The sequence below is a fragment of the Copadichromis virginalis genome, linkage group LG23 (genome assembly GCF_057382275.1).
Source record: "Copadichromis virginalis isolate Kocher_CV1m ecotype Utaka linkage group LG23, C_Virginalis_male_GT1.1, whole genome shotgun sequence".
NCBI classification, from domain to species: domain Eukaryota; kingdom Metazoa; phylum Chordata; class Actinopteri; order Cichliformes; family Cichlidae; genus Copadichromis; species Copadichromis virginalis.
The window spans coordinates 49,390,178-49,411,919 of NC_140639.1; the positions used below are offsets into that span (position 1 = coordinate 49,390,178).

General features: G+C 43.1%; 2 protein-coding genes across 2 annotated transcripts in view; both read left to right on the forward strand.

Moving 5' to 3' along the window:
* The window catches only part of LOC146682033 (NACHT, LRR and PYD domains-containing protein 3-like), a 356,929-nt gene that overhangs the window by 149,323 nt on the left and 185,864 nt on the right, over positions 1-21,742 (forward strand). The window lies entirely within an intron of this gene.
* On the forward strand, positions 1,925-21,715 carry LOC146682040 (uncharacterized). The gene is made up of 9 exons (XM_085447411.1): positions 1,925-2,288; positions 12,020-12,210; positions 12,338-12,563; positions 12,927-13,027; positions 14,966-15,154; positions 15,222-15,296; positions 15,418-15,507; positions 18,835-18,897; positions 21,652-21,715. The coding sequence occupies exons 1-9, from the start codon at positions 1,925-1,927 to the stop codon at positions 21,703-21,705; spliced, it is 1,353 nt and encodes a 450-aa protein (XP_085303537.1). The 3' UTR covers positions 21,706-21,715.

Below are 21,742 nucleotides of genomic sequence, written 5' to 3' on the forward strand. Positions count from 1 at the left end.
TTCTAAACTTCTACATTCTGAACCTTCTTCAGCTCTGAACAGATGATGAAACACTGAATGATTTCAAGCACTTTGTCTAATAAACTTACATCTTTCATTCTTTATACAGATTGGAGCGCTGTGATTTGTCAGAGATCAGCTGTGATTATCTGGAAGCAGTGCTGAAGTCCAACCCCTCCCATCTGAGAGAGCTGGACCTGAGTAATGACTACTCCTGGTTTTCGACCAACAACAACAAGCTGCAGGATCCAGGAGTGAAGCATCTGTGTGGTTTCCTGGAGAGTCCAGGATGTAAACTTGAAACTCTGAGGTCAGTCAGCATGTTTTAGTTGTGCTGAGATGAATATGATGTGAAAGTTGTGCTGACACTAAACTGCAGACATCAGGCTGATATTATACTGATCCACACTGAGGATCTTCATGGTAAAGTCTGTTTTCTTCTTCTCTGGTTTAGTCCATTGACTGCAGCAGAACAATGTTCACATTTCAAACCTTCAAAGAAGAAGAAAAATCCTCCACTGGAAAATTCACTGTGAAACTCTCAAACTCTTCATTGCACCTTAAAGTCTGTGTGACACTGAAATCCAAAGCAAAATGTGCGTTTGCTTTACAGACAGCAGTCCAACACAAACATACACACATCATCCAAAACACATTCTGTACTGTACAGGAGACACGGCACGAGATTGGCTGACAATGGTCTACAGCCAATCAGGACGCAGAACACAACGCGCTGTAAAAAACAAAAGCATGCAAAATTGCACAAAAAAGATCAGCGAAACAGCGAGGCCGCCAAAGGTGAACTGTGTTACAGCGAGGGACCAGCGTATATGTGGTTGTTGGGACGATAAATGTCTTTGAGCTTGTGTCAGAAGACGAGCTGCAGCTTTCTGGACCAGCTGCAGTCTTGCCAGGCAGGTCCCACTAACTCCAACATATAAGGAGTTACAATAATCCAGCTGGGACGTCATGAAAACGTGGATCGCCCGTTCAAGGTTTTTAAAAGATAGAAATGATCTCACCTTAGATAAAAGCCTCAGTTTGAAGAAAGACCGCTGTACAACTGAGCTCAGCTGTTTTTCAAATTGCCGTCAAATATAAGCCCCAAATGTAATAATGCGATTTAATAAAAGAGCTGAACCAGTCTAATAGAGCGCCCTTGATGCCGCCATGCTCCAATGGTGAGGTCAAGATGCTGTGGTCAAGGCAGCAGTCAGATCCAAAAGCACAGCTGAGTCTCCTGATCAGTGGCTGATAAAAGATCATTAAGAACTTTCCAAAGTGCAGTTTCAGTGCTGTGAAGAGCTTTAAAACCAGACTGAAACCTTTACAACAGATTGCAGCTGAACAAATATAATCTTTTACAAAATCTTCGACAGGAAGGGAAGCTTTGAAATAGGCCTGAAGTTTGAGCGGACAGAGGATCCAGATCAGGTTTTTAGTACAGGCTGTACAACAGCATGTTTAAAACAGGCTGTACAACACCTGAACTAAGACTGCTGTTAAAAATCGCTAAGATGTCGGAACCGACAACCTTTAAAATCTTTTTAAACACGTGTTGGAACAACATCATTTGGACAAGATGATGTCTTTATAGCATCACATCGTTCCTCCACCTGATCAAACCACACAGGCTCAAACTGATCAAAAACAGCTGAGCAGGTGAATATTTTAGCCCCGGTGCGATCTCGGGCGAGAGTATCGATGATGGCCAAAGGGCAGCGTCCAGCTCTACGGCCGCTGAAGAGCAGACTCAACAGACGCGCGTGATGTGGATCCTACTGCTCTAAAATTGGAGCTTCTTCAATCCATTAAAGAGGACATTAGTACGCTGTTAAAAGAAGAAGTCAGAAATGCATTGAAAGAAGATTTTGACAATATAAGGGCTGACGTGCAAGGACTGAGAAATGAGATCGCTAACAGCATGGCGGCGACGTGCAGCGAAGTTGATGGAGTAAAGGTTACAGTGAAAGAAGCTGAGGATGGGCTGTCAATGTGGAGCGATGAGGTGACCACCCTGCAGTCTACAGTAGAGAGTATGAAGGAGGAGCTGTCTGACCTGAAGGATAAATGTGATGAAGGCAGGAAGCGGAGAGCTAACATCCACATCATAGGGATCCCAGAGGGCCTGGACTCGAGCTCCTCCACGGCCGTATCCGTGCTACTACGTGAAGTGCTGGGTATGGATAAAGACGTTATTGTCGACCGCTCACACAGGAGCCCTATCCTGAGAAAGCCAGCTGGTAACCCGCACGCCGTCATAGCCGAGTGTCACTACTACCAGGATTGTGTGGCTACGCCGTGCCAGGGCCCAAGCCCCGCTTGAGTTTAACGGACAACCTATTGCAATATTACGACTGGGCGATATGACCCAAAGTTCATATCTCGATATTCTTTAGCTGGATGGCGATATACGATATATATCTCGATATTTTTGAAGCCAGAAAGTACGAACAAAAAGAGAGTTCTTAGTCAAAGCTGTGTCCCAAATCTCACACAGGCCCATTTATTAACATACAGCGTAGATGTACATGAAACAATTACTCAGAAATAAATGATCAGCATTTATTAAATAATAATGCTCCATAAATAAAAGAAAACAATGTTGTTTTTGTGCATAACAAAAAGCTCACAATCGTGCAGTCAAAATGTAAACAGACGCTGAGCATAATAACAAGCAGCTGCTCTGTTCCCAGGTTCTACTGCGTGACTGACAGCCTGGAGTTTGAAACCCTCTTTGTAACCGTGTCTCTTACAGGTGCCATTTATGGTCCTTATACACACTCAATACAGTAATATTACGTTGAAGCAGAGTACGTATCACTCCGCGAGGCTCCTCGTAGCTGTAATGCTCCAACAATCCATCAAGCGGTGCGGCCTCGTAGCTGAGCAAAGTCGTACCAAAACATCTTTTGAAAGGTTTCTGAGCGCCGTGTAGCACATAAAATCGGTTCGAGGTCAGTAAGCACAACCAGAATTCATCCATAAGCCGCACTGTCGATTTATGAGAAAATTACAGGATTTTAAGTGCAGAAAATATAGTTTATGGTTTTCCTTTGATCTTAGCAAATATCTACGCCTCTAATTGGGACGATCACAGATTTTTCACTAATGTCTTTGCGCGGCTCCCCAATATGTCATCACACAATATCATCTTTGAGGGAGACCTAAACTGCTCATTATCTGCTATGGACCACAGTTCACACAAAAGTACACTTAGTCCAAAGTCAGCATGCGTCATTCAGAGCTTTCTTGATAATTATGGGCTGGCTGATGTATGGAGATTTCATAATCCTGCTTCACGTCAATACTCTTTTTTTTCTAATGTCCATAAAACATATATTTGTATAGAAAAACGTCTCCCTTTAGTTACAGAATGTGATTATAAGACTCTGGTGATTTCTCCTCTTGTTTTTTCAATGTGTATTCCTGATGCCTGCTCCAACTATCAGCCATGGAGATTCAACTCAGTGTTGTTAGCAGATGAAGAGTTTGTCAGTTACAAAAGGTCTCAAAGACATTTTTTTTCTATTAATCAGACCCCAGAGATGTCATCATCAGTTTGTCTGCTTTAATAATGTGACTGGAAAAAGGTGTTGGACTTCAAATATGTCCATTTCTGTCACACTTCACCTTTAAAAGTGAAGCCATGTGGTTCCTGGAAGGAAAAACACGACTTTTTCAAGTCTTTGTCCTGTTTTTATGAGAAATGTACGACTTTAATGTGAAACATTCAGAGTTTTTTCTCTTGTTGTGTTTGTTTGAAGCTGCTTCCTGTTGGCTTCAGCTGTTTGGAGTTTCCATTTTCTAAACTTCTACATTCTGAACCTTCTTCAGCTCTGAACAGATGATGAAACACTGAATGATTTCAAGCACTTTGTCTTATTTATTGCCAAATGTTGAGCAGGTTTACAACATTAGGAAATTGCTGCGGTGCTTCAGTGCAAACATAGTGTCATAAATAGCACTTAAATAGACATGGAAAAAAATAAAAGTAGGGATAAGAATTAAAAGTGCTACGTGGGAAGATATGTGCATGAGATATACATGAGATATATACATGAGAATAAGAATTAAGAGTGCTACGTTGAAAGATATATACATGAGTGCAGGTGGTGATCAGTGCCAAACATGGAATGATGCAGTGAACACAGCGTAGGGTCATGTGTTAGTGATGGGAACAGTCATATGGTTATTGTTCATGTGTCCGACAGCAGAGGGGAAGAAACTGTTCTTATGGCGAGAGGTTCTGGTGCGAATGGACCGGAGCCTCCTGCCTGAGGGGAGCAGGTCAAACAGACTGTGTCCAGGGTGAGAAGGGTCAGCTGAGATCCGAGCTGCACGCCCCAGTGTCCTGGAGGTGTACAGGTCCTGCAGAGATGGGAGTCTGCAGCCAATCACCTTCTCAGCAGAGCGCACAACACGCTGCAGTCTCTGTTTGCTGCAGTCTCTGTTTCATTCATCCATAAATATTGAGTAAGAACTAGACTCTCATACAGCGAGACTCGAATGCCTTTAAACATCAGCTTATCCTGCTGATCCAAGTCCAACACTGAGTTTGTAAAAACATGTTTGTCAATCATTTTGTTTGGTTTCTGAGGAAAATGATTCAATAACTTGCTGCTAATACACAACATTTCATCATATTTCCTCATAACCCTCTTGTCTGACCATTTGATCCCATTTGAATTTGCAATAAAGGATCCACAGAGTTTGGTGACAATAATGACAGTAGATGTTTGTGTGAAAGTGCTGGAAGCAAATGAGTGTGTGATGTTCTTTCAGTGTTGCACTTTGTAGACGCTCCCTGAGCACTGGTCTCACAGCCAGCTGCACATAGAGACCAGTGTTGTTAGTCCAGGTCAGAAGATGACTTGTTGGAATGAAAATGAGCTTGTAGTTTGTCTGCTTTAATAATGTGACTGGAAAAAGGTGTTGGACTTCAAATATGTCCATTTCTTTCACACTTCACCTTTAAAAGTGAAGCCATGTGGTTCCTGGAAGGAAAAACACGACTTTTTCAAGTCTTTGTCCTGTTTTTATGAGAAATGTACGACTTTAATGTGAAACATTCAGAGTTTTTTCTCTTGTTGTGTTTGTTTGAAGCTGCTTCCTGTTGGTTTCAGCTGTTTGGAGTTTCCATTTTCTAAACTTCTACATTCTGAACCTTCTTCAGCTCTGAACAGATGATGAAACACTGAATGATTTCAAGCACTTTGTCTAATAAACTTACATCTTTCATTCTTTATACAGATTGAGGAACTGTGGTTTGTCAGAGATCAGCTGTGATTATCTGGCAGCAGCACTGAAGTCCAACCCCTCCCATCTGAGACAGCTGGAGCTGAGCTGGAACAACCTGCAGGATCCAGGAGTGAAGCATCTGTGTGGTTTCCTGGAGAGTCCAGGATGTAAACTTGAAACTCTGAGGTCAGTCAGCATGTTTTAGTTGTGCTGAGATGAATATGATGTGAAAGTTGTGCTGACACTAAACTGCAGACATCAGGCTGATATTATACTGATCCACACTGAGGATCTTCATGGTAAAGTCTGTTTTCTTCTTCTCTGGTTTAGTCCATTGACTGCAGCAGAACAATGTTCACATTTCAAACAGTGATACTCAACGTATGGCCCGCGGCCCACACGCGGCCTGCCCACCTTTCCTGATTCAGAGAGAGGGGACCCTGATTAACTGTGTAGCTTCTTCCTCACAGTTCTAAGTATCAGACACAACAATGAATAATCCACAGCTGACTGTCTTTAGCAGGTCAAAGGTCACGGCACACAGCAGACAGTCAGAAATATTCTAACTCTGATCATTTATCAGTTGTGACACTGTGAGACTTGATCAGAGGTGTGATCATCACAGCAGAGGCCTTTGTGTCAAAGTCACTGAGGATCAAACAGAAACACATGAAGCAGATTTTCCTCTTCTGGCTTTTTATAGCAGATAACCTTCAAAATATTCTGCAGTCGATCAAAAACTGAAGCAAACCATGAAGCAACATGTGAACATGAGCTGATGCTGCTGAAGTGAAGCAAAGTTACAGAGGTTTGATTACAGACACAGCTGAGAGTTTGTAATCTGTCATCATTTTAAAAAGTTTCCATGGAACAGCAGAAATGAGGCTTTACTGTCAGAGGCCGACAGCACTGAACACAACAGCAGACTGGTGGCTAATAAACAGTGAATGATGCAGAAACAGATGTTTGAAGCTGTTTTTGGAGTACACTGAGAGAGAGAGAGCTGTGCAGGCAGGAACAGCCAAAGTCAGAGAGAATTCATGAGCATATTGATCAAACGTGAAGCAGAGTTTGGATCTTCTTTTGCTGCTGCTTCACTCAGTTTTGGTTGGAGACAGATGAAACCTGCAGCTTCAGGATCTGTGAGCTGTCCACTTTCAGCCCCGACGGCGTGTCCGTGTACGTGCCGTCGAGTGAACGATCCACGCTCTGTGTTTCCATCTTTGTGTGTTTAGCTGCTCTCATTTACTGTTTTAGCTGTTTGCTGCTTGTTGAAATAGTTTGTGAGCTTTAACCTGAGATTCTGGCAAAATACATTTATATGAAACATCGATTCAGGATTGAATGAATCAACATCGTTTTATTCAAATTAAAACCATTTAAATGGGAACATGAATTTTTTACAGCCGCCTCTAATGCTGGGTAATGTCAGCTGGTCCATGTGCAGCTGGCTGTGAGGCTCAGGGAGCGTCTACAAAGTGCAACACTGAAAGAACATCATCCATAAATATTGAGTAAGAACTGGACTCTCATACAGCGAGACTCAAATGCCTTTAAACATCAGCTTATCCTGCTGATCCAAGTCCAACACTGAGTTTGTAAAAACATGTTTGTCAATCATTTTGTTTGGTTTCTGAGGAAAAAGATTCAATAAGTTGCTGCTAATACACAACATTTCATCATATTTCCTCATAAGCCTCTTTTGTCTGACCATTTGATCCCATTTGAATTTGCAATAAAGGATCCACAGAGTTTGGTGACAATAATGACAGTAGATGTTTGTGTGAAAGTGCTGGAAGCAAATGAGTGTGTGATGTTCTTTCAGTGTTGCACTTTGTAGACGCTCCCTGAGCACTGGTCTCACAGCCAGCTGCACATAGAGACCAGTGTTGTTAGTCCAGGTCAGAAGATGACTTGTTGGAATGAAAATGAGCTTGTAGTTTGTCTGCTTTAATAATGTGACTGGAAAAAGGTGTTGGACTTCAAATATGTCCATTTCTTTCACACTTCACCTTTAAAAGTGAAGCCATGTGGTTCCTGGAAGGAAAAACACGACTTTTTCAAGTCTTTGTCCTGTTTTTATGAGAAATGTACGACTTTAATGTGAAACATTCAGAGTTTTTTCTCTTGTTGTGTTTGTTTGAAGCTGCTTCCTGTTGGCTTCAGCTGTTTGGAGTTTCCATTTTCTAAACTTCTACATTCTGAACCTTCTTCAGCTCTGAACAGATGATGAAACACTGAATGATTTCAAGCACTTTGTCTAATAAACTTACATCTTTCGTTCTTTATACAGATTGATGGACTGTGGTTTGTCAAAGATCAGCTGTGATTATCTGGCAGCAGCACTGAAGTCCAACCCCTCCCATCTGAGAGAGCTGGACCTGAGTAATGACTTCTTGTCTTTGAATAAGAACAAGCTGCAGGATCCAGGAGTGAAGCATCTGTGTGGTTTCCTGGAGAGTCCAGGATGTAAACTTGAAACTCTGAGGTCAGTCAGCATGTTTTAGTTGTGCTGAGATGAATATGATGTGAAAGTTGTGCTGACACTAAACTGCAGACATCAGGCTGATATTATACTGATCCACACTGAGGATCTTCATGGTAAAGTCTGTTTTCTTCTTCTCTGGTTTAGTCCATTGCCTGCAGCAGAACAATGTTCACATTTCAAACCTTCAAAGAAGAAGAAAAATCCTCCACTGGAAAATTCACTGTGAAACTCTCAAACTCTTCATTGCACCTTAAAGTCTGTCTGACACTGAAATCCAAAGCAAAATGTGCGTTTGCTTTACAGACAGCAGTCCAACACAAACATACACACATCATCCAAAACACAGTCCAACATCCAAATCTCCTCCACTGCCAGCATGAATGATGGGAAAGAGAAGGAGGAACACTCTGACATTCAGGGTTAGAATGAGTTTCATCAAGCAGACTGTGAAGATCAAAGCTGCATTAGAAAGCTTACATGAATGAATGAGTGGACAGAAGTGGACAGAGATCATCTGAAGCACTTCAAAGGCTTTAAATCAGCACATTTCTCTTTATTCTTTATCAACTCTGTTAGTTTCTCTCAGTTTTCTGTGGAATGAAGCTAACAGCAGGCTAATAAGATGCTGACCAATAGGTTTCTATTAAAGGTTGTAATTTGTATATGAAAAAGTGCTTTGGCTCAGCAGGGATCAGCTTACAGGTAGAATACAGCTGCTGGATGGGATTAGCATGTCATAGCTATCTACCAAACTGCTAACTGGGGGATTTCAGGCCATCTATGGATCATTTTTGCTAACTGTTTATTCAGCTTAGGCTCACAGGGCTGCAGCCTGTGCCCTAGCTGTCATAGGGCAAGAGGCGTGGTCCACCTGCACAGGTGAGCAGTCCATCACAGGGCCAACAGAGAGACAGAGAAGCACTCCCTCACATCCACACCTACAGCCAATGTAGAAGCACCAATGAACCTAAGCAGCATTTCATTGGACTGTGGGAGAACATCCAACCTCCACAGAAAGGCCCAGCTGACCAACAAGCTTCAACCTACAACCTTCTTGCTCTAAGGCACTAGTGCTAACCACTTTTGCCCATTTCAGCCCAAATCCTGCATCTTCCTGTTTCTGACTCCAGACCAGCTCCACTAACACTTTCTCATCAGACACTGCCACCTAGTGGAGGAAGTCTTAGTTCCATTTGAAGCTTCAGATTACAGTTAGTTCCTTTACAAAGAGGTGGAGGTGGTGGGGCCACCGCACCATCATCACTGAGTGCCATAGGACACTTAACCTTTGTTTCCATATGCTGGGAACTTCCTGTTGTTCCCAGGAGGACTGGAAAATGTGTGAAAATCTCCCAGTCAGTTCCTCACAGCACACTTCAATCATTTCCCTCCCACAGCATCAGGACCAGGGCTTTTTCTCTCTTTGGTCCCACTAAGAGATTTCCACACAAACACCTCATCAGTGGGACTCTCAGAGCTACCAGCCCTTTGCTACAATCACAAAGCTCTTCATTGAAATCAATGATATCAAAGCTGGAATCAAATGAGTCCAAGTCTTCTGCTGATTCAGCATCACATTCATCTTTGCTCCTTGTTCTGCATCCCCACCATGGACTTCATTCCTTTCCAAGCCAGCCTTGAGTGTCCTTTATTCAGCTCATCCTCTGCTTTACTTTTACACCTGATTTTAGCTGCTTTATCTCTCTTTCAACAAGTTTCTGTGCCTCAATCTTTTTCTTCTCTCCCTCATAACAAGACAGCTTCTTCTGCCTGAGAACATGTTGGAGTGATTTACTAATCCAGGGCTGCTTATTGGGGAAAATACTTCCTGTTTCCAAAGTAATCCCCATTTTTCCCAGAAAGAAATGTCAGTAGAAATCGATGATCTAAGTGAGAACATGAGCCTTTAAAAAGTCCCAGTGGGTGCAGTCAAAGCAGTCCCTCAGTCCCAGTATAGAGTCTTTGGTCCAGACTGGAACAGCTGTGTGCCCAGTTTGAGCTCTCTTCAGTGCTGTGACCTGACAGACCCAGAGGGGCCATCACATCACATTTAGAAGCTCCCCTGATGGAGCCACAACACATGTCCAATACTTAGTCTGTCTTGTTGGACCAACTGGAAGAAATGATTCAAGGACTTAGTCACAGAACAGAGATTCAAATCTCCAAAATCCAACTGGCTGCATCAGGACATATAGTCTGAAACTCTGCACAGTTTCCTGTTTGAAGCTGCTTCCTGTTGGCTTCAGCTGTTTGGAGTTTCCATTTTCTAAACTTCTACATTCTGAACCTTCTTCAGCTCTGAACAGATGATGAAACACTGAATGATTTCAAGCACTTTGTCTAATAAACTTACATCTTTCATTCTTTATACAGATTGATGAGCTGTGGTTTGTCAAAGATCAGCTGTGATTATCTGGCAGCAGCACTGAAGTCCAACCCCTCCCATCTGAGAGAGCTGAACCTGTACTACAACAACCTGAAGGATCCAGATGTGAAGCAGCTGTCTGATCTTCAGCAGAGTCCAGACTACAGACTGGAGACTCTGGAGTAAGTAGAGTGATGGAGTGAGTGGGTGGTGCTGTCAGCAGTATTGTACTAAACACAGTCAGTATGAAACAAAGATCCAGTGTTTCCTGTAAAGCTGCAGCTTCTCAGTGAAGCTATGAGAGGAGAACGGTGACAGGCTTCAGGATTGGACACAAACACTTCCTGTTTCTCACCCTTATGGTCACCATAGTAACGGCTGACACGCTCTGATCAAACACTGTCAACAGCCAATCAGCTCTCTGAACAAAGCAGCACGCAGACCAATGACTGCATTGATTTCCAAGTTTAAAGCAGTGAAGAACACAGTCTGTAGGTGAGGAAGAATTTAGTGAGAGCAGATGTTTGGATGGAATTCCTCCAGTTAACAGCTGGAACCGTCCATCTGGATTGTTGGGCTTGTTGTTGGGGTTCCTACAGAGCTCAGAGTGGACACACCAAGGTTCTTCTAATGAATGAAAGTCCAAACTCAAACTAGGAGGGAAAAACATTTTCAGCAACTTCAATAAAAATCCAAAGATTAGAAAAAGTGAAGCAACAATGAGTCCTAGTACAGTCCCAGCACTGACGTCCCTGCTGCTCTTTATACTGGATGTGCTGCATCACTGACTGACAGCTGATGAAGAGTCTCTGGAAACACTCGTTTATCTCCTCTGCTCTTCCTCCTTCTCTCTGCAGGTGGAGCTGATGATGGTAAACAGGACGGTGTGTGTGCTGAGAGAGGAGCAGCTGTGTCCTGATGATCCAGAGAGGTTGAAGCAGCAGCAGCTTGTGTGTAGAGACGCTCTGACTGGGCCATGTTACTGGGAGGTGGAGAGGAGAGCTTCATCCAGCAGTGACTGACAGAGGAATGAAGTGCAGATGACTGTCAGTGCTGCAGAGTGAACTGCTCTGAGAACAGCTCCACTGTCAGACACAATGTAGAGTCCAGCATCAGCCCTGTGTGTCCCTCTGGATCTGACAGAGGATCATCAGTGTATCTGGACTGCTCTGCTGCTGCTCTGTCCTTCTACAGTCTCTGCACAGTCTCTGTCTCACTCTGGAAAGATTTTACAACTTGTTGTAATTACAGAACGTTAATATAATATTCAAACATGTGATCTTCTCTTTATTTCTGAATCTTTACCAAATAAAGAAAAACCAAACTAACAAACAGAAGCTGTCGTGTCCTTTTTCACCACATCTGTGAATCTTTTCTGTGTTTTTCCTCTTTTCCTCCTTCCTGCAGCTCCATCTTCATCATTCTGTGTCCAGTATATGTGAACACGTCCAAAGCATCTGAGCCTCATGTTACCCGTTTGTGTGAGTTACGCCTGTCGTTGTGTTGTGGTGTATAAATAAGGGGCAGGAGACAGCGCTGGATCTCTGAGTTCTTTACTCTCAATTTCTGCAACATCTGCAATATCTAGAAATGCAAACCTGTGAGCTGTGTGTGTTGTGCGTCTACTCGGCCACCTCTCCTCCGGCCATGCTGGAAGCAGCTGTGCGTTTGACAGTTTTATCGACTCGACAATAATCGAACAAATTAAATGTTCAAAAATATCAACTTAAGCACTTCAAAGTCAACAAAAAGCTTAAAACAATGAAATAATATTTCACTGACAAAACAACAGCTCATAAGAACGATACACAAAATAATACAGAAACAAACAAATAAAAGTTATTAACCAGGATCCATGTTTTTGTCACAAACACTGAATCAGCTGATTCACTCTTTATGTTTCTGAGTTTGTTTTGTGATTATAGTTCTGGTTTCTGTTTCTGTGTCTTCTCTGTGTCCCACGTCTCCTTACTTTGGACTGTCTGTCCTGTCACTGAAGGTGTCTGCCCAACAAGGACGTGGTGCTGAATGCATCCAGACCCCTGCTGACTGTCTTTGCAGCTTCGGTCAAAGGTACAGTGTCCACTGTGACCCTGAGAGCAGGACACAGCCAGAGGTGAGTCAGCAGTTACAAACTAAATGCTGCTGACATGAATCAAACTGCTGGATAACCCACTGCTCATGAAAATGGCACCTTTCTGTTGCTTTTTGAGATTACTGAGAATATTTGAATTGTGACTCAGATGGCAGATCCAGGCTCTCAGCCTCCAGCTGAAACTTCCAGTCCTCCCCCAGCCAGAAGCTCTGATGCTGGGCTGAGAGACTTTGATCCTTCCCTGGATCCAGAAATCCAGGAGGGAGAAGGAGAACAGGACCTCCTTCCTGATCTGGAGAGGCCTGAGGGAAAGAAAGATGGAGCAGACAGAGCTTTGAACAAATCCAAACCTCCTGAGCTTCACCTCCACAAAGGTGCAGACACTGATGCACAGATTCACATGTGACACCTGCAGCGTCCAGCTTGTGCCGCTGACATTATCTCCACTCTGATACAAGCCTCATTCACTCGCTCACACACGTTCATACAATCACCTTTTCCTCACAGTCACACACATGAATGTAATGAGGGGAACTCGGGTTCACTGTCATTCCTCAGGATACTTTGATATGCAGACTGGAGGCTCTGTGGATGAAACACCGACTGTCTGAAGCACTCTGAAGTCTTCATGATGGACTTCATCCTGATTAACACTACAATACTTGTTAGAGGCCTTTTATATGTAATAATATTCTTTTCCATTAAAGCTCTGAACATTCTCACTCTTTCTTGACCAGGTGTGACAGGTGAAGGACACCGGCGAATAGGAGGACAGAAGCTGAGAGCCATTAGTCACATGACTTCAGCTGCTGCTGCCTCACCAACCACTGGCCCCTCGGTGAGTCTAGAGTTACAGCAGTGACCACAGGAAGTGCACACGTGTGATCTAAAGCTACATGTGGGCCTGTGACCATCAGTCTTCTCACTGTGGTAGACGGGTTTGTGAGTCCCTGTGATGCTGGGAGTGTCCAGGACAGTCGCTCCTGATCGGGTCTCTCATGGAAAGCTGGTCCCAGGAATTCTTGGAAAATTCCTCCACAAAAGAGAACTGGGAACATAAGTGCAGAGTGACAGAGGTGCTCAGCAACCCTGCTGTTATATGGGAATAGAACCAGAATAGTCGGCAACCACTTGAGTTAAGTTAGCCAAAGAGATGCGACTCAGACTGACTTCATCATGTTGGCAACGTGTCTGCATTGATAAACTCCAGTTATTCACAAATCAGAGAATAATTCCAGTCGTTCAGAGACAGATTGTGATTGTTTGGAGGATGTAATCGTTTCCCTTCAGGGAGCATGTTGGACGCTCAGTGTCCGGGTGATTAGCTGATGCAACTACTTAGAATCAGTTTGTGAATATGAAGAAAATCAGTGCAGTCACTGGACAAACTCTGATTCTTCCTAGTTTCACTCTTGTTTCAGTCCAGTGTGACTGAGGTGGTAAAAAATGATCTGACTTTTAGCCACACAGCTGTCTGCTAGAGAAAAAGCCTTTGTGCACAACTTTCTTAAAGGCAAACGGCACCATGTTCACTGCAGCTGCAGCAAACGCAGCAAAGAGTGAAAGTTGGACTGAGAATGTTGTGACTGTTTCATGAGAAAGAGCAGGAAAACAAGCATCACACACCCAGACACAGTGCTGGGATTAGAATTAGACTTTAGAGCCAAATGTAGGACAAAAGCTTTAATATGAAAGAGGAAAACCCAACAACAGCCAGAGCATGAAGCTCAAATCTATACCAATCACCAAGAAAGCTGACAGGCCTGTGACACGTCAGAGACGCCGTTCAAATCATAAAGAAGTTGGTTTATTGACAAAATGTAAAAAACCAAAAGAATCAAGTCAACCTTCAGTTTCGAGCGAGTAGACCAATCAGGCACAGCAGCAGCTCTAGAATAAGCAACAATTTGATGTATTACAAACAACCTTTCATATACACACATACATATGGCTCATATGCTGTTTAAAAAGGGCTCAAAGGCCCAACAGATTACACAAAGTACAAAAACACTTTCATTCAGACAACAGTCAGCTGTGCACGAGACAGAGAGCCGACTACAGTTAGTAACATGGACTCACTTTGTTTCAGACACGACACAAAGTAACACAAAGCCACAAAGAGCAGAAACATCAAAAAGGAGGCAGAGCAGCAGCAACTCTCCATGAGCTGTGAGGCTAACAGCCACCCACACTTCCTGTGATGCATAATGAAAACAACATTAACCTGAAGGATGATAACAACAGAAAGAAGTCTAAGCTAACGTTACACAGCGCTCACACAGCGCTGACTGTACAGGCCTCACACAGCTACGACCTGCATCCACAACACCTGATTCTACTGAACACAAACAAGTTAATGATATATGAGCAATCCAGGGAAGGCTTCCAGGAAGGTGAGGATCCAAAGACAGCTCTACAACAGCATCAGTCAGCAACAATGTTACTAATCACTGACTCTTTCATCCTTTTATACTCAATCAAAAAGTGCTGTGTTCACATTTGTTTCTGCTGAAATCCAGAGACTGAAAATGCGTCTTTTTAAAGTTTGAATAAACTGACTGAACTTGTCACGAGTCCAACCGTGAGGAACACTTCCCCCCATGACACATCACAGGACAACGTCTCAGTGGAGGGGGGACAGTAGCTCAGTTTAGGCAGTCACACTCAGAATCGATGCCTCCAGTCAGGGTCAAACGTGGTCCTCAGAAACCTGCAGATGTTTGGGCCAAGCTCTCACTGGTCTCTGCGTCTGTAGACTGAGCTGATGTTTCTCCAGGTGTCTGGTAAAAGGACGATGCTGCTGTCCAATGAGGCGAGGAGAGAAGTAGCCAAACAGGCGAGAGCCGTGAAGGAGGAACGGCGGGCAGCTCTGGATGCCCGACATAAATACCTGATGAGCAGGCTGGCCGACGCCGGCAGCCTGGAGGAGGCGGCGGTGGAAGACGCCATCGTCTCTGATGACAGAGTAAGTTCAGAGACGTGATCCTTCCTCAGAGTTGAACCTTTGAGTCATTAATGTCTGATTCTTCCAGTTCAGTCTGATCCATGAATTCTTTGCTGCAAACGGATCCAAGAAGCTGATTTTCTTCTATCAGGATGTCAAACAGGTAACTTTGATCACATTTCAATGACTGACACATGAAGGTCTAACCGCTCTTCATAATCTGCTGTCCTGTTTGTTGCAGCGTACTTTGTATTCATATCTTTTAATATCTGCCTTTCTCCCAGAGTCTGTCCTCCCGTCAGTCTTCCTTTGTGGACGCATCAAACTCAGCTGTGGCTCAGAGGAAACTCTTCCTCACTACGGGGAACTCTGAGGTTGGCTTCAGCTTTTTATGTTTAGTTCATGTGAGAATCACAGAAAAATGCTGATATGAGTGGAAGGTTCTGCTGGGAAATTGGCAAAGAGCAGATTATTGAACAGCGAGGCAGACAGTTCATTTCAGTGATGCCAGTTTATTAGAAACGAGGACTGTGGGGCTGCTGGAAGTCAGGACGGCCGTTCTCTGGATAAACCTGACAGCTGAGGTGGAGAGCAGGATTTATCCACAGACGGCTTCTTCCAAGCAAATGTCCTGAACACACCTGAGCTGAGGGTTACACAGTGTGTCCTGTGTGATCTCTGCTTTATGGTGGTTGAATCTCACAAATGTGACCATCAGACCTGACGACTTATTTGTGATGTTTTCATTAAAAATATCCTGGGTGAGGTGTTTGGGGCATGTCCCATGAGGAGGAGTCTCCAGGGCAGACCCAGGACACACTAGAGAGGTTATATCTCTCAGCAGGCCTGGGAATGCCTCAGTATTGTCCTGGATATGCTGGAGGAAGTGGTTGTTTAGGGAGGTCTGGGATTCTCTGCTTAGACTGCTGCACCTGTGACCCGGGACCAGATAAACAGGAAATGGATGTTTGAAATTCAAAGAAATCCTCTTTTAATAATGAGGAAAAAAGACAGCAGGAGATCCATCGCAACTAACAAAACACTTCAAACACATCAATGCATCAACTTTAATCAACTTCATTTGGTTCAAATGAAGGAATCTAACAAAGCACTCACTAAAATGAAACACCAGTTAGTTTCCCGAGCTCAACAGGTCGAACACCTGAGTTTGGTTTGCGGTGCAGTTTTTATTTCTTCTAGATAACTTGGGTTATTTGCACAGGAAGGTTTTTTAAATGTATTTCTTAAGTACGATCTTATATGGGGGTTGATTTTATAGCATAACAGAATAATGTAATAACTCTAATAGAGTATAAAACATTTGCAGAATGAAGTACAAGGTGAAGAAAAGTCAGAACGTCCCTATTTGAAAATACAGTCTCAGAAGGTCAGAGATGGACAAATTCAGCTACAGAAACATGTGGCCATTTTTTTAAAGCCATAGAGCATATTACAGACGACACAAAGAGCAAACACTGTAAACTTCTAAGCACAGACCTCACACAGCTCACACACGTCAGAGTGAAGCTGTCATTTCCTGAAGCTTCCACACAAGAGAACTGGCAACAAGGTGGAGTCCTCATGGATCACTAGCAGAGAAATGTGGGTGGGTGCCAGACCACATGGACTCGACTCACTTTATTTCATACAAAGGAGCAGACTAATGCTGTCATCCTTAAAGACTAACTAGAAACAAGCAGTGCGCTCGCATCGACTCGACTTGTTTTGCAAGTTTGAAGTGAGATGGTACTTTGGAGTCAGCCTCCCGAGATGATGGCTGGTTTTTGAAAAACATCTCATATTTATACAATGAGTAGCAGACTTTCCTGACTTGCAGAGGTCAACGTCCTCCTCAGTCATGCGCCATGAGTGGCACAGATACTATTCATCAAATAACTAACATGGCCTTGATTGTTACTCCAGAGACTTATCTGTGATGTAGCTTTATAGCATTTTCATTAGCAATCGTATGATTTGTGTTACAATGACCTTTGTGGACGGGCCCGGACCCCCAGGCCTCGTCCGTGACGCCGACGGTGAGCGCAACGTTTTTGTTTTCTTGCGCTTAAAATAACCTGATCAGCGTTCTGCCGACGGTTTGTTTACATTTCTCACATCTGTGATTGTTCACACGGGTTGGACACGAGCAGAGAGGGCTTTCAAGATGAAAAAGCCAACGTGAAACTTTAACGGACGACAAAGTTTTTCAATCAAATCTCCGTCACACCCTTCCTTGACCTCATCACGTTATCCACCTTAGTCAAGGAACAGTGGTTCGGGAAAATATGCATTTGTTTTTTGGACTACTTTAAAACGTATCTCGACTCGTGATGTGCGGATCGATACTGAAATATCGATTCCTCCGATACCCGTCATTGTGTCCGGCCCCTTGGCGTGCACACTCACAACAATGGCTGAGCGTAAACAGAGTCATGTGCAGACGTATTTTACCTCCACGAACAGCTGAGACGTGGTTTGCCATACATGTGGCAAGAATGTGAGGTGTTGTGGTAACACCGCTGACCTGGTCAAACACCTCAGAGTGAATCATATCACAGAATATGACGAGCGTATGTTGAGGCGAACTGAAGAGGAGGAGAGGGAGAGGTGCTGCCAGGGCGAGACAGACGTCTCTCACGGAGTCCTTTAATGCTGCAGGCAGGCAACAAATAGCCACAACTTCAGGTTTTTCATTTCTATATGATAATTCTGCATCATTAAGTGATAAGAACAAGTAATCTGATGTCCTGTGATCATTACGACGCTATAATTTGAGATAAAATAAAAGATAGAGTAAAAAAAATAAGTTTTTGTTCAGAGTATCGTATCAGATCAGTATCGTCGATACCACCCTGAATTTTACTTGGTATCAGATCAGAAAGGAAATCAGTGGAAATCAAATCCTGCTTCTACAGGTGTCCAGTTCATTCACTCTGACCCCTCCAGATAAGCGTTGCCAGTTCTCACTGTGCTGTAGATCACATTTTCTTGTGTTTGGGGTTATAACGGTTACTTTTGAGGTCTGTGTTATAAAGCAAGTTAATCCTGAATTTAACTGGAGAAGACAAATTCCCACTGCGTGGTGTAGTGCACAGCCAGGCATTCTTTACATTAGTTCGTTTGACAAAACCAAAAAGCCGAAAGTATTTACTTGGAGTTTGGTTTGATGAAATAAGTGCCAGAATCAGTGAATACAAATGATTCCAATGACATGAAAACTGGTGGAAGGACAAATCCCTCAAGAAAAGCACGACTAGCACATTAAGTTTGTTTGTAATCATCATCATCTCTAACACCATGCGCACAACAGTGATTTTGTTACAGAACACTAAGATAGTAAAATCTGGGAAATGATGATATTTCTTTCCAAAACTTCCTGTCTGGAAGACATTAAAGCTGCTGTGCCACCTGCAGCTTCTTTCAATCTATGTTATGTGAATATATCTTTTTTTTTTTGGTTTGAACATCCATTCAAACTCACTCTCTGCCTAGCAAGTCTCATTCCCTCATTTCCTTGGGGTCCAGCTTCACATACGTGGCACTGAGCCTTTTCCTTTGTCACCTCTTTCTGCTACATGCCTAGCCTCCCAGTTTCTTGGTCTGTTTTCTTCATTTCGCTAACTACACTTCTTTTTCTTTGTAAATCTCTTCCTTCAAATACTTTCAAAATCACTTTTCTTTTTTCCCTTTCTTCTGTGCAGAGAAGACGTCAAACCCCTTCTTGGCAGTTTATCTCAATAAAGCTGTACTATCCCAGCCATCTGGTAAGTCTTCCCTACTACCCAGAGCCTGTTTATACTCCTGCATGTCTCTGCCTTCACTCACTTCCTCTTCTTGATGTCCAAACTCATCCTTCAAACTACCATTTGATGCTGCATAGCTGCATTCTCCCTGACACCTCCTTGTCTCCTGTCTTTTTGATTTCACCTTCTGCATAATATTTAGTTGCCCTGTGTGCAGCTTCCTCCACTTTCATATATTTCTACAAGTTCCTCCCTGTTCTTGAAGTATGTGTGCACCACGGCCATTTCCACTTGGAAAATCTGCCCCACATCTGTCTTTCTAGATTTCTCTCCTAAACACCACACCTACCCAACACCTCATAACCTCTGTTCCCTTCACCTAAATGTCCATTGAAGTCTGTGTCAATCACCACTGTAGTATGTGGTCTCTTGCACACAAAATGTGTCTACCCTCCACCTCCATAATATGAGTCCGCCAGCCCTCCCATTGCCAGTCATAGTCCATAACAAGTCAAAAACATAAACAGCTCGAACGTATTATTTATTTAAAAGAGAGAGAGAGAGAGAGAGAGAGAGAGAGAGAGAGAGCTCAGTTGTCCTTGCTCTAGCATCAAGAGTCAGTGACTGGCTGTTCACTGCAGGCTCAGCAGTCCAATGGCCGATCAGCAACAACACAAATAAAAAAATAAGACACGTTCTTGATTATGACAACAAACCACATCCAAAAAAATATGACAGCAACACTTTAAGTTTTGTGTGCATTCATCATGTGCAACTCTGCAGAAAGTCTCATGTCAAGGATGTGTGGACAGGGGGGCTATTAAAAAGTTCCAGTATACAGAATAGAAAACCATCAAATGAATGAAATAAAATCTGTTGTCACAGTGGTTTTTGAAGGAACAATTACTTCACAGATGGACAGCCTCATTATATTTTAGTTAAACCTGATGATACACACTTCACGTCACCCTAGTTACATGTTTTTATTTGCCATGTGTATGTTATCCAAGGGAGGGAAAAAATGAAAAAGAAAACTTTTGATGTGTCCAGACATTTCTTCACATCAGCTGCCAGCAACCAGTTTCAGCATGTACAACTGTTGCAGTAAGTGTGCTCATGCAGACCAACTATGCTGGTCCACTGTTCTTAATGGTGCTGCATGTTGAGAAAGAAGTGAAACAAATGTTTTGTTTAACAAGTCCACTAGTGTTAGAATAACTTGGCATTTCCAATCTGTTTCTGCTGTAGTTCAATGAAAGGTTTCAGTTACTTAAGTTTGAGAAAAACCAAAAAAACCGTTGGTCAGCTTCCCTCAGGGTCACTCCACGGTTGATGACATGGTCCACTATTGTAGCTCTGATGTCATCAGCAATTCTATTTCTTACTCTTCTTACCCGTCCTCTCCCCCCTCCTCGTCCTCCTCTTGCTCCTCCTTGTCCTTGTCGTCCTCTTCATCCTACTTCTTCACCTCCACGTCCTCTTCCTCGGCCTCCTCTCACTCTTCCTGCTCCCTCCATTGTACTCCACACACAGAGCTTACCTGTATCATAGTGCTTAGGCTGATTGCAAAGTGAACTAATTATCTAAAAAAGCTTTCACATGTGGCAGTGTGCCAGACAGTTGACAAAATAGTGTAAATAATGGCCATAAATGTGTATAGTTTTGCTAGGAGTGCGTTGATCATTTGGAAATTGAGTGCAAAGCAGTGAGTTGTGTTTACAGTTCTGCAAAAAGAGTGCTGTGCAGTGGATTGTAGCTACAGGTTTGCAAAGTGTGTGTTACAAAATGGCAAACTGAGTGCAAAGCAGTGTTTGTGCTTTTAGTTTTGCACACTCAGTGAGTGGTTTTGCTATAAGTATCAATAGTTTTAGGAATTGTGCTGTAAGAATCACAGTTAGGGTTTAAGCATTCAGAAAAACCTGTAATAAACGCACACGCATGCGTCTTCAGCATTACTGGGTTTCTGCAGCTCCTGGTTTCCTGTTTAATACATTCACACAAGCAATCAAACGCTATGAATCGTTCCACAATGTTTGCAGTCACTTTTCTTATCCCTCCTGACTCAAGAGCATAAAGCGATCTACGTTAGCTCTGGGAATTCTGACGGTCGTTCAGTAAATCTTTGTTTAATCTCTTTATTTGCTTTTTGGAGAAGTGAAGGTACAAAAACCTCGTCAATCAAATTTGCTTCGGTGGACAGAAAACAGCCGTTGTAGACTGTTTGGGGTTACCTTTTATAAGTATTGAATTTTCAAAAGTGAAGTCAGTTCTTCTGACCAGGTTCAGACCAGGATGAACACAAGTATGATACTGGACCCACTAGAGAACTGGTCCCAGCTGTGGGTTCACCTCCTCCTGCTGAACTCATAGGACAGACTCTAATGTAGCATCACGTTCATCGGTCACTCCTGACCTCCTGTGAAGCATGACGGATGTGTAATTAATGACTTCATTATTTGGGGCATTATTGCTCTAAAAATCATATTAATAGTATTATTATTATTGTGCTTTAGCCTGCACTGATAACGCAGAGGTCTCTTCTTCCTCTGGGCTGTTTAAAGGGCCAGTTTGTCCAAAGCTGTGTATATACCAGCTGCTGTCAGGCTTCAGATGTCTGCATTAGTCCACAGTCCACTGTTTGTAAGCCATTGCTTTACTGCAAAAGTTCCCATCTACTGTAAAGAAATGGAGATAAGCAGGCACATAATATGAAAAGGCATGCTGGAGCTGACTTTGTCTTTTCTGATCCATCGGTTTGTGTGGCTCTTTCCACAGGAGGGACCTAACCCACACTTTATTTACTTATATGATAAGTTTAGTGGAGTGTAGTGCAAAATACACAGTGTTTACTTTTAATTTAACAACA